This window comes from Ammospiza caudacuta, chromosome 4 (assembly GCF_027887145.1).
Source record: "Ammospiza caudacuta isolate bAmmCau1 chromosome 4, bAmmCau1.pri, whole genome shotgun sequence".
NCBI classification, from domain to species: domain Eukaryota; kingdom Metazoa; phylum Chordata; class Aves; order Passeriformes; family Passerellidae; genus Ammospiza; species Ammospiza caudacuta.
The window spans coordinates 25,261,382-25,274,124 of NC_080596.1; the positions used below are offsets into that span (position 1 = coordinate 25,261,382).

General features: G+C 46.3%; 1 protein-coding gene across 2 annotated transcripts; it reads left to right on the top strand.

The window, feature by feature from the left end:
* The first annotated feature begins 1,660 nt into the window (after nucleotides 1-1,660).
* On the top strand, nucleotides 1,661-9,502 carry EPGN (epithelial mitogen). 2 transcript variants are annotated; one of them, XM_058803415.1, is made up of 5 exons: nucleotides 1,661-2,058; nucleotides 2,559-2,648; nucleotides 6,997-7,117; nucleotides 7,844-7,996; nucleotides 8,281-9,502. In XM_058803415.1, the coding sequence occupies exons 1-5, from the start codon at nucleotides 2,022-2,024 to the stop codon at nucleotides 8,333-8,335; spliced, it is 456 nt and encodes a 151-aa protein (XP_058659398.1). In that variant the 5' UTR covers nucleotides 1,661-2,021; the 3' UTR covers nucleotides 8,336-9,502. The 2 variants fall into 2 exon arrangements, with proteins under 2 accessions (XP_058659398.1, XP_058659399.1); XM_058803416.1 differs by having other exon boundaries at nucleotides 7,000-7,117.
* Nucleotides 9,503-12,743: the final 3,241 nt, after the last annotated feature.

Below are 12,743 nucleotides of genomic sequence, written 5' to 3' on the forward strand. Positions count from 1 at the left end.
CTGTTTGTTTTCTTTGGTTTAACTGTGATCATCTCTGTGATTTTTGTCAGAGTAGCCATTTAAGGCATGGTGCTTGTATTCCTTGAGTGAGCCTGCCTGTGTCATGCCCTCCAAGCAGGTCACTGTGCATGGTAAGCCTTTCCCTTGATCCCATGGGAGCTGGATTAGCATTACAGCACAGCCTGTGGGGCCTGGGCTTGGCTCCACTACATGCTGTCTGCAGAGCTGCTGGAGGCTTCCATGAGAGTGCTCTCTGCTGGGAGAACATCCAGAGGGAAGGGCCCATTAGACAACCCAGAAAGCAGGCTGGTGTGCCTGACCTGGTCAAGGTTTGTCCAAGGACAAACACCCTGCGGCAGGACGGAGCACAGCCTTGCCCATTGCAGCCTTGTCCCAGGCCTACCGCACCCGCTGTGCTGCCTCATGACAAAGCCTGCCCTTGGATTCAGGTCAGATTAAGCTGCCATTGTGCAGCTGAATGTTGAAAGCAAGGCTCACCAACCTCATCCCTGCTTCGGACTGATAGTAGAGGTTATCCAGGTAGGCATAAACACTCCTGTCCGTCCAGGGAGTGTGCAAGTCGCACTCAATCAGTGTGCAGGCATGCAGTAATTCAGGATAGCAAAGGAAGGGAAAAACCTCCTGGAATGCAGTCCATGAGCAGGAAAGGGCATAATTAAAATATGCATAACTAGCTTGTGTTTTTCCCTGAACATGTGAAGTGGTTGGATGTAGTCCTACAGATCACTGAGGAGAATGCCATGGAGAGGGAGGATGTGAGCTGATTGGAGTTACCAAGGCACTTATTAAAAGGCTTTGGGTTTTAAAATCTAAAAATTGTGAAATGTCTTTGCTGCTTGGAGCTCACAGTTGAGGAAGTGAGAGTTGTTGCTGAGGTGAGCCATGTACCGCTCCTTTGGTCAGTCAGGTTGTGGATGTCTCAGTGTGTTACTGAACTGGGATTTTCCAATTAACTGCTCTAGTCTGGGCACATCAGTACCCTTCACAGAGACCAGTCCTACTTGTCCCAATCTGCCTGTGACCAAGGAAGCTGTACAGTGTTTGGAGTTGTGGAGAGTGGTTTAGTACAAGAAGCATGTTTGACAGTTCTGTTCTAGAGACCCTGCAAACACTATGTAACAAGTATGAGTGTTTGCATTAAGCACAGTCACTTCTTGGGGAGGTGGAGATGGGCTTTTGTGGCAGAAATGAAGGGCTCTGCTGCTATGGGAGGCAGCAGTTTACCTGCTCTTTCAGCCTGTGTCGCTGCTTGTGCCTGGCCAGGTCTGGACTTGTGCCCTGCAGCTCTAGCCAGCAATCCCAGGCCTGGCACCGGCCAGTGGGCTGCCTGGCTTCCCGGGCTGTGCACAGCCAGGCTGAGTGGAAAGTGATTAGCACAGCCCTCGGGCTTGCAGGGCCTGGGATCAAAGGCCTCCCGCTGGCAGCCACTGATGAAGAACACCATCCATTATCTTTGTGCCTGATCGCTTCCTAATCTCGGCACTAGCTGTTCCCGCAGTTCCTCTTCTGGATGGCAGGGACTGAGAGATGGGAGGAACAGGGGAGCAGAGCAGGGACTGGTGTCTGCACTTGAATTCCAGTGTAGCATCCTGAGGGTGAATATCCTTCTGGAAGTAATAAAAGACCTGTATTATGAGGAGAAAAAACCACCACACTTGCAGTTGTGTTTTGTTTGGCTCACCTTTGGCTGTTTTTTTTGTTCTTCTGCACTGTCAGATTCTGGGTCTCGCTCTAAAACTGCACCTTTATGCCCACAGGTAATAGGAAACCAGGGTTTCAAAAGAAAATCTGATGCCATTGCAAGATAATAGCAGTTTCCTAAATAAATGTGTGGTTGCCCTGGGGGTTAGGTTGTTACCAGATGCACCTTTTCTTGATTGGTGAGAACAGGAGATGACGCTTCCTGGAGTATAAGTGCAAGAGAAAACACGGGAGCACAGATAAGCACAGCAAGCAAGCCACCTGGAAAGAAGACCTGAGAAGGTGTTAAAGCAGCTGCCATGGCGTTTGGAATGCTAATCTATATTTTGCTGAAAGGTAGGTTTGGAAGAGGCTTTTCTGTGTTGTGAGGTGCCAGGGTTTGTTAAACAGAAACAAAGCCTTTCTCCTTCTGAGATAGGTGGTGGGGTGGGAGGTGTGCAGAGATGTAGGAAGCAGAGCTACTTCAGCCATTTGAAACCTGGATGAAATTTTAACTGATGGGGTGTAATTTAGACTCTGAAAATAAGCTGCTTGAACTGGTAAATAGGTGTAAGGTTGTACTATGCTACATGTATCTATGCTGTAAATTGTGCAGGATAATAGAATGGAAAATAGGATGAATTTGTGTTTTGGGACATTTGCAAGCCATCATTTGTTGTCCCACAATCATAATTATGCTGTGTTAAAAGGAAGTTTGAGGCAAGAGTGTTTTAAATGAATTGTTATTATATTGCTGCCTTCTCTGGGGTTTGTATGAAGTGCTTTCTGGGTGAAATGAACCTTGAATAGATACACTGAGTTTTCTGTTCCAGTAAGCATCTATTTGCATTACACAGCAATGGGGGCACTGAGTGAAGAGTCCGCTATTACTGCTTCATCCCTCAGCACGGACTTACGGATTAATTGGACAAAAAACAATGCTGAAGGTATTCGTTTTTTGTTCTGTTTGTCTCTGTTAATCTGTCAACTGGGGGAAAAACCCAACCAACAAAATAAAACTTCCACCAAAATCTGTGATGCTCCATCCCTTGGACACTGTGGGATTTGTGAGACAAGCTGATTTCTTCATGGAGCCTTTGAAGCCTCTCTGGAGTAAGGGCTGCCACCCAGCTGGGATAGGCTCAGCAATGAGCAGCTGAAGGATCATTGAACTCAAGTTTAGTCATGATTTGAAGGATACATTTTAAGGCTGATGTCCAATTTCTGTTACTTTCACCTGGTGCTTGGTTTCTGTCTGTCCTCAGCACGCACCTGAATGCGCGGAAGTGAGAAGGAACAGGCACAACGTCAAGCAATGCCTGTCATGAGTTGTTACTCAGTAGTTTCTGTCTTTGTTGCAGTTTTGCTTTTGGCTGTCTGGGCTTTCATCTGAGTGCTGGCTCTCTCTTCTTCCTTTCTCTTTCCTGACTGAAATGTGAACTCAGGCTCTTTTACCTGCCAACCTCTGAGAGCAGAGCAGTGTTTATCCTGCCAGCTGCATTGATGTTACCTGAGATGCTGGTGATGTCATTGCTTTTGGAGAGCTGTGCCACCTGGGAATGAGGTTTTGGCAGGTCAGTAAAGGAGGAGAGGAATCTAACTGCGATACTTTTTAGTGTCTCTGTACTTTGAAAGGCATATAAACCTGCATACAAATAATCTGTCAATTCTAAGTCATCACAGGACGTCTTCCAAGCCTTTTTTAGTAGATCCATAAGCTTTTTATTATGTTCTCATAACAAGTCCAGCTGTTTTGTTTTCATTTCTGATCTCTTGTAGTGGCAGAGTGTGACATATACATTCATCCACACACATACTTTATGTGTGGGTTCCTTATACATATGCACATAAAATATGGATACACACACTTGTATGCATGTGAAATAGGTAAGGTGTTGGGTTTTGACCACAGTACTTTGGTTTATCAGTGCAGCACTGTGGTCTGGTTTAGTCTGTGACATGATTCTTGCTGAGCTGCCTACAGCAAACAGGAGGATAATGAAGTGGAAATACCCTGTGGCTTGTTAAGTGCCCTGTTAGTGTTGTTTCTAGAAAGCAGGAGCAATGGGTCATGTTTCAACAAAGAGGAGGCATATTTACAGGGTCACAGCCATGTCTGCAGTAGTCTGTGAACCTTTGTTGCAGCTGGAGCTGTGGTAGTCAACTGGACACCAGCATTTTCCTTTAAGAGAATTCCACTCAAATGTAGTAAAGGAGGCTCTGGAGCTGGGACTGAGCCCTTCCCTGCCTCCTCCTTCCCACTGCCTTTCCTCCCTGATGCACCATACTTGTGGACTGAGCTGTCATGGTCTAACTGGCTGACTCCTTTTGTTGCCAGTCTGTTAGTTTTGGCAAGCCCAGGCTTCCAAGTACCTGTAACCCTGATTTCATGTCAGGTCTTGCCAGGTGCATCTCTTTGAATGACTCAGTTGCAGGCAGCTGTCAAGTGCTTACATGGCATGTTTCTCTCTCCTCATGTGACATGAAAGGGCACATGGACCTGTTTATTCAACAGCTTGTTTAGGATCTAGGCGGGCAGTATGATAGGAATTAACATAATGCTCTGGGGCAGGCTAGGAAATCATCCTTTTTGTTTTTGAGACTCATTCTTTCAGAGGTAATTTGTGCTTTTGCAATGTCAAAATAATTAGCTCACGGAATTTTTGTGTGTAGACTTAATAGGTGATGTTACCCACAATGGACCAAGCTGTTCCTCCTGACAGCGAAGAAGGAATGTGCTGGTCTGTGGCAAGTGCTTTCTAGGCAGGCTGCTGCTCTGGGCTGACCTGGCTTTCTAATGACACTGGCACTCAGGGAAAGGGGTTCCTGTGCCTGTGCAAAGCCAGGTTTCCTGCAGGTGTGGGTAGGTGGAAGTCTGCCACCTCTCGGCAGAGCTAGCATGAGCAAGGAGAGATTTTGGGATGTGGCAATCCATCTGGTCAAAGTTGGGGTAGAGGTGGCTGGGGATTTTGTGCCTCTGGGGTGTGAATTTGTACCTTCCTCATGTTTATTTTCTTTCTTCCCCTCGTGGAAGAAATGGAAATGAAAGGCTAAACCTGTGCAAAAGACACCTTCTCAGGGCCTAGGAGAAGAGCAGTACTTTGGGCAGTGGGAAATGCTGGCTGAAGTCTCCCATTGAAGGATATTTTTAGTGGTTTTCCAGTGCACTTTGTGCTGAAATGGTGATTCAAAACAGTTGGTGCCTGAGTGTTTGAGGAGGCTCCTGGAAAAAGCGTGCATGCGCCATTATCTGTTTTCTGAAACTCTTCTGTGGAGCTTAGGTAGCTGTTCTGCAGGTACTTTAGACCTAACCAGAGTGGGCTGTTGAGAGTCTCTGGCACCCTGGATCTCCTTGGCATGCTGAGCCCTGCAGCTCTGCTGCCCACATGCTTTCCTTTGTGCTTTCCTCATCAGAGAGCAGTGTACAGTTCTCCTGTGCAGCCAGTAGGGTCATCCATCTCTTGCCCCAAAATCTATCTTTTCATCCTGAAAACTGCCGTTTCTTAACTCCTTCCTTAAGTCTGTCCCACTAAGGCCTGGTCCTTGGCTGACTCTGCTCTTAGCCAACAAGCCTGTCTCCAGAGATTGTCAGCAGCCTTCCCAGAAGCAGCCCAAAAAGACCCAGAGCTGGACACTAAACTCCTGTTTAGCCAGCACCAACTTTCTCACTTGCATTGTGTGAAGAGAAACTTGGGGGTAACTTTTTCTCTGTGGAAGGATGGCTAAGATGCCCTTTTCTCAGCCATTAGAAGTTCATTCTGAAACAAGGGATGCTTCTCCCACCTCTGTAGCTTTTCTGAGGAAGTGCAGTGAGCCAAGGTGTCATTTTTTCAAGCAGACCTGAATTGTCACTTGTTCTCTCTAGGTCTCATGCTAAGCTGGGAGTCTGGTTACTCTCTCAGCTTTGAGAGACACTGTTCTCAAAGGAATTGTTAGATCTGAGTGTCAGTGATAGCATCATGCCTTTTGGGTGTCCAAAGCACATCATTCACAGCTCAAGCTGAGCTGCTCTAGTGAGAACAGCTGTTTGCCATTGCTTGTCGCCTCGGATAAAGCTGTAGAGAGGAGAAAGGAAAAAAACCTCAAAAACTACTTAGAGGAGCACACAAAGGAGGTTCCTGCAGTTAGATGGTTCAGACTGGAATTTGGGAATTTAGGGGATTGGTGCTGTTAATCCTGAAAAGTGTGTGGTGGGCTCACAAGTTGTCCTCAAGGAGGCTTAAGGCTTGTGTGTGTGGCAATGATTCCATGATTGTACCATCTTCAGACCCTGATTCCGCGCTTAGTCAGAAAGGAAGGGTTCTGCTTGCTGTACCTTTGAGTCACCTTTGTTGGGTAGACCTTGTCACCTTGCTGCAAGATGTTATTTTTGTTGTGGTCGTAACTGAAAGCTGCTGTTGACATGCCCTCTGTTAGGAAATCACCTTCAGCTGTCACTGATGCAGTCCCCTGAAATAGCAAGTCATTGCTTGGACACCCCACCCCACTAGTGATTCCTGGAACTGGGTAGAGAGACCAGTTGGAACAGATGCCTGCAGTGATGGCAAAGCTTTGGAGCTTTCTCCTCACCTGCTGCACCCCTGTTCCTGTGACTTCTTTATTCCCATTTGAACCACTGTGAATAAGGAAATAAGATAGTGTTTTCTGTGTGAGAAGTGTGCTTGCTGACCCAGTTGTGTAGAATTCAGCACAAGTTCACAACCTTGCTGGCCATGGACTGTGCTTTTGCACAGCTAAACCAACCAGGCAGTCTTGGCACCTTAAAACTATCCTGGGACACTCAGCTAACATTGAACCATGGAGAAGGGAGGGGAGGGAGGAGTCCCACCATTCATCTTCACCCAGAGCTGATAGGCAGGAGCACCAGAAGTGCAATAGTTTGTCTTGGGACAAGGAAAAATTAGCTATTAATTGAATCCAGCCTGGGAAGGATACTGAGAGTAATTCAGTGCTCTCCTTGTGTCCTAAACCCCTGTTATTACTGGGGAAGTTTTTCTGATTGCATTGCAGATTGGATAGTGCTGATGTTACCCTGTGTGAATCTCCCATAGTAATTTCTGTACATGTTGCTCAAGAGCAGATGATTTATTTGCAGTTAGTGCTTTCTCAAAGCTGTGCTGGACTGTCTGGGAAGCTTGCTCTGTTCAGTGCTTGACTGAACCAGCTCACGGGACACCACACAGTAAATTGACATACAAAGTGTTTGCTGCACGTTGTCTGTTCTGCTCCGGGTGTGAAAATATGTTCAAACAATATTCTGTCCTAAAAGTAACATGACTTTGTTCTGTTTCACAGTAGATTATTCAGAGCAGCCAAAGCTCTTGAAGCTGATGCAGACCTGCCTTGAGGAGCACCACAGCTATTGTATCAATGGGCTCTGCGCCTTCCACAGTGAGCTGAGGAAGCCCATATGCAAGTAAGGAATGCTACCTGTTATACTCTTCTTCAAAAATGGCACTGGCATTGATTATTCATGTGCTGCATGTGCAGCTTCACAGTGCCAGTCAGATATTTGCAGGATTAAACTTTGTCACAGACCTGAGTGCTGTGGTGTTTCAGGACTGCAAACAAGGCTGCAGTACTGTGCTAGTGGAAAACTGAGGAAGGGAGAGGGGGAATTCACAGCTTTGTAGGTCACTGCAATGGTGGCATCTCAAATCACAGCTGATACTGGAATTAGTAGTAGAGGAATCAATAGATGTTCACAGTGAGTATTAAGAAGGGAACAGCACCTTCCAACATATCAGCTCTAACTGCCTTATTCCACAACTCCATACCAACCAGAACCATGATGTCCTTATAGTTCTCTAGGATGCTTAGTGCGCAGCCTTGGCCTCTAGAGACATAACAGCAGCTGAGGATCTGCAGAGCATCGTGCTCTTGGTCTGCACCCTGCACAACCAGGGGATGTTTAGACTGTGTTGCTGCTGTGACTGCGGTACTCAAGTGAGCTTTAACCTAGATAAACTGGGACAACTGGTAGTCTTGGTGGAGGCAAGAGGTTCTTAGTGAGCAGCAGGTTCAGCCCCTCCTTGTTTAGACTTTTTGTGATATGTTAGAAACTGATGGAAACTAATGTTTCATTTTCTATTTCAAATACACAAGCTCTGAATGATTTTTGCGTGATGTATTTATTTTGTAGGTGCCTTGCTGGTTATAATGGAGAGAGGTGTGAACATTTAACACTAAATTCATATGCACATAATTCTTATGAGCGCTACATTGCTGTGGGGATTGGGATTGGAATACTGACCAGTGGAATACTCGCCATCATCTACTGCTATGTAAGAAAGAGGTATGGGAAATCTGGAGTCTTCTGATTACATTGATCTGAATTTCAGTGGGCAGAGTTTTAGGGGCACTGGGATTGTGTCCTCACCTGCTACTAATCTGTGGTGTGATTTTCAAGGAACTAACTCTCTATACTTCTGATTTCTGATCTACCAGTGGTGCAGTTGTCTGAACTGTGGGGCTCCTCTGGGCTACCCAAGTGAGTTAGGGGACTAGATTTTGCTTCTGTGCAGGCTGCTGCAGTTTCAGGTTTGGCTGATGCAAATCACATGCTGGTATCTGCTTCAGATGCAGGAAACTGCAATCCCCCTACAAGGTGTGTGTGGGTGAGACGGCGCTGTGAAGCCCTATGCTGGAGCTCTCACCGGTTTGCCTGCTGAGGAGGAAGGCCCCCGCGCCATGGGACAGGTGCCCCAGCCTTGCTGAGGAGATGAGCCCGAGGAAACGGCGGAGGAGCGTGCCAAGGGAACTCCTGCAGCACTGACAGGCTCTGGGTGTGGTTGAAGAAAGACTTCCTCTCTTGGGTGAGGGTGGATGGTCCCCAGGCCCAAGCAGCTGAGGACACTGCAGGCATCTCAGCACTGTCCTGTGCCTAGTGTTTGCTCTGGGGGAAGGACTGGTTGGTTTTAGCTGTTTTCAGTCATTTCAAGCACTCGTACAGTGTTCTGCTTTGGTCTTTCGTGTGTTCTGTTTGGTTTTGTTTTCTTATTTTTTCTCCTCTGGAGGATAAGCACCACCTCCCTCATAGTGGAGCTGTATTCTGGACATCATGTGCTGACCACTAACCATTTGGGTTCTGATTTTGTTGTCTGCTGGCTGTGTGTGGATAAACAGTCCTCTCCCAACCCAATGGTTACCCTTGGTGGGCTGGGCCACGTATGGGCTTCTGGTGCCATAAAGGACAACAAATGTTTTGGACTGAGGAAAGTGTCTGGTTCTCAAAACCATTCTTAAATTAAAATATAGAGACTAGGCCATTCTCCTGGAAAATCAGACCATGACACCTCTGGGCATGGCATGTTCTTATTGTTTTCATAAGCAAAGCAACAGGATGCCTTTCTCAAAATGGATTGTGGAGTGTGATTGTGACAAAGAACTGTCTGCTTCCCAAACATCCTACAGCAGGTCCTCAGTTCTGTGGAATTTCAGGCAGAACATTGCCTTGCCGCACCCTAATTCCTGCACAAGACTTGAATTCCTAGAGAAGCTGGAATTTTGATATGAAACTTCACTACAGTTTTTCCCAGGAAACAGACTTTCTCCATTCCATTTGCACATTATGGGGACATTGTAACCACTCAAATAAAAAATTATTTTAGGGATTCAGTTCCACCCTGGACTAACAGATTGCATATCGGATGCTTGGTTCCATTCATCTTATCTACAAAGAGTTGGTAAGGTACAAAGATTTGGTTCAAGGAAAAGGGAAGAAAATTGGTTCTGAAGATGATGGCACTAACTGGGATGTCTCACAGACAGCTGGAGTGTTTGCCATGCTGATGTGACTAGAGATGGCTTTCAGACATTTTCATTTCAGCTGTTGCACATTGTAGACTCATCTGCTGTGCTCAGCCATCTACCAGCGAAAGGCAATTGGTACTTTGAAGTCTTGTGGAGTCATATTGGCTCCAAAATTCAGGTGCCCTGCTGAAAGCTCAGCTTTTTGGTTATGTGAGTTAATTTTTACAAGAGGGATGCATGTTTTTGGTTGAAAAAACCTGTGTATTTGTGAGACTACAGTGACAATGCGGAAATGTGTATGAAAGGTGGGGTTTGAAAGGGTAAAGGTGCGTGTGGCTTGTCAACGGTCTGAAGTTCAGGGGCTTCTCATGTAGGCATCCTCATCAGTAGCTGAGCCATCTTGGCTCTGTGATACCAGTGAATAAAACAGCACATCACACACTGCTTGGAATCCCGTGTAACAGAGGGAGCAAGCAGCATATGCACACACAAAAAGGATTGCTGGTGAGAAGTGGATGGACACCACTCCTCTGCACATTGACACCATTGTATTCATCCCTCAGCCTTTTTGTCTTCATCTCCAGTCAAATCTTCAAATCTTTGCACTGCTTCCTTTTTTCCATTCTTCTAACCTTTTCTTAGGTTCCACTGCTGGGTAACTTGTGCTCGTGACTATCTTCAAGTCAGCTTTTAGTAGTGGCCCTATCATTTTGTGTCACACATATGTGGTGAGAGGACAATTAGGTATAAATTAGTCTGCACATCCTCACAAATGAAAACACCCTTCACCCATCTCACATGGAAATGGAAGATGTGCATGTCATTAGGAAAACACAGGTGAGAGATCCTGCTTGTTGGTCTCAGGAGAAAATGGTGGATATTTTCTCAGCTGAATATCCAAAGGATGAAAAGCCTCAAGGTTTTTGTCACATGAGTGAATCTGCCTCTCCCCAGTGAGTTGTCTCTTGTGCTCACACTGCTGGTGTTGGATTCACTTCCCAAGGACCAACCCCTCTCCTTTGCAGAGGCTGTCTTGGAGCAGACACGCACCCTACAGAACTGCCTCAGGGGGTCTGTGCACTTGGCACACAAGTTCTAAGGGCATGAGTTGGAACATCTGGACTTCACCTTGCCCAAGGAGTACGTACTGTTGGAGAGATGCATTTTGATTGCACGTTCTCTTACTGATGTTTGTTACACCTTTTGTGTACCAGAGGCCATGCAGGTGCCCTGCAATATGTGCAAGTGCCTTTTCACTGGTTTTACTCATTGCAGTGAGCCATTTTGTACCTACAGCAACATACTCTGATTTTTTTCAGGTTTGGTTACTCGTAAGTGAAAAGGAAGGTCTACTTAAGGGCCACAATTCAGCAGGAGACTACATAGTGAAATGTTTTTCTAGTTGTCTTTCAGGCCCAAGGAGGCTTTGGAAGTGAGAGTTTGCTGGTATTTTTTTGCTAGTGGAAGGTGAAGCACCAGGTAAGCCTGTGCAATGCAAAATGAGACTTGGTGTCAGGACAGCATGAGAATAAAATAGAAAGATGATGATGGGAAGAAGGCAAGGCAGGAAGGAAAAGAAGGTGCTTGCTTTATTTTAGTTCTCTTTTTTCCAAGTGGAGTCATGGCTTCCAGCAGAGTGTTCCTCACCCCCTGGGTGCTGTGTGCCCACCCTGCAGAAGCACAGCCTCAGAGCAGGCCCCAGCTGTGTGTGAGGCATGGCTGCCTGACTGACTCACGGTGCACTTGGGCTGAGGGAATCTGCATGGCCTCACATTGCTGCAGGGAGTCAGCCCTGCTGAGCCCTTCCTTGATAAGTGACAGATGCTGCCAGCCTGGAATGGTATGCTGCTGCTTACGGTGCTGAATTTCCTGCAGAACTGGCCTGTCAGAGGATCAGGATCATCTTTCCTAGCTCATTTATCAGGCTCACTTCTCTTTGTGTAGTGGCATAATTAAGAGAGTCATAAGCTTCTTCTTCCCTTTCCAGCTGCACGTGCCAAAAACTGTCATTTCAAGAGGAGCTTCTGCTTTATGTGACTTTTAGGTAGGGCTGCTTCAGCTGTGGGAGGCAGCAGCTTAGCAGGGGCGGCAAACTAGAGACATCAAAGACCAGGATATTCCTTTCTCAAGGACAGAGCACTTGCCCTGTGAATGATCCAGGCTGGTGGAACCACACTGGCTTTTGCTGCAGCATATCTCTCACGCTGGGTTGCCCTTAAGCTACCCAGCCCTGAACCTGCTCCACTGGCATCTGCAGCCACTGTGCAGGTGTGCTGGGCTGCCACTGGAACATCTTCCCTGCTTTCAGCTCCCATTTTCTGCTCAGCTGTGTGGGTGGCCTACAAGTTTCCCTGATTCCAGCAAGGTCTGTTGCAAACACTGAGATGTAAGCCTGGGGACAAGATGGCTTTAAAGACATTTGATTTGGTTTTGGAGGGAAGTGTAAGGAGTTGAATTGATGCTCTGAGTGCACAGTGTCCCTGTCCCTCCTGCTGGCTGGGGCACGCTGGTGGCTGGCACACAGGTAAGAGACAGTTTTCCTTGGAGGTTTTCTGTTATTCTTAGTAGCCCACAGTATATTTGGAAAATGACACGCCAGGGTTTGTTCTCCATCCCACTTACAGTAAAAGTACAAATCTCATTGGTGCTGCTGCAGCAGTGCAACCCTGTACTAAGAACCAGCTGTGAAACTAATCGCTTCTAAGTGACTCTCAACTTCATGCAAAAAAAACCCAAAACAAAACTGAACCCTCCCCCAAAGAACTCACTCCAACTCTCCCCTCCACCTCCAACAAAACCCCAAAACCAAAATCAAACCCAAAAAATCATATTCCTCTTGGCAGAAGAGCTTTGTAATTCTTTGTACCTGTTATATGTTTTGTTTCATTTCTGGTCCATGAAATACACTGTAGCATCCCACAAGGAGAAGGCTAATTTGGTAAGGCAATTGATTTCATAATTAAGTTCAGAATAACTCCTGTCGCCCCCGAAGGTTGCAGTTCTTAATGGATTGCCTTTAGACCATCCCTAGGAAGCAAGGCTTTGAGAATGATGTTCATTATTCTTCTGTGAGTTCTTTTAAGAAATGGTGCTTGGGTAGATCAGTAACACAGTAAGTGTTAAGAGACAGGAAAGATGGGTCAGATTTGGTAACATGCAAGTTTGAGGGCAAACAGCTAGAATTTCTTTCTGAATATTCATTTCAGTTCTCTCTTGTGTGATATGAGTGCAGATTTACTATTTGTGTTTTAACTTTTAGAGCTATCCTGAAAAGTATCATGGCAAAGTGT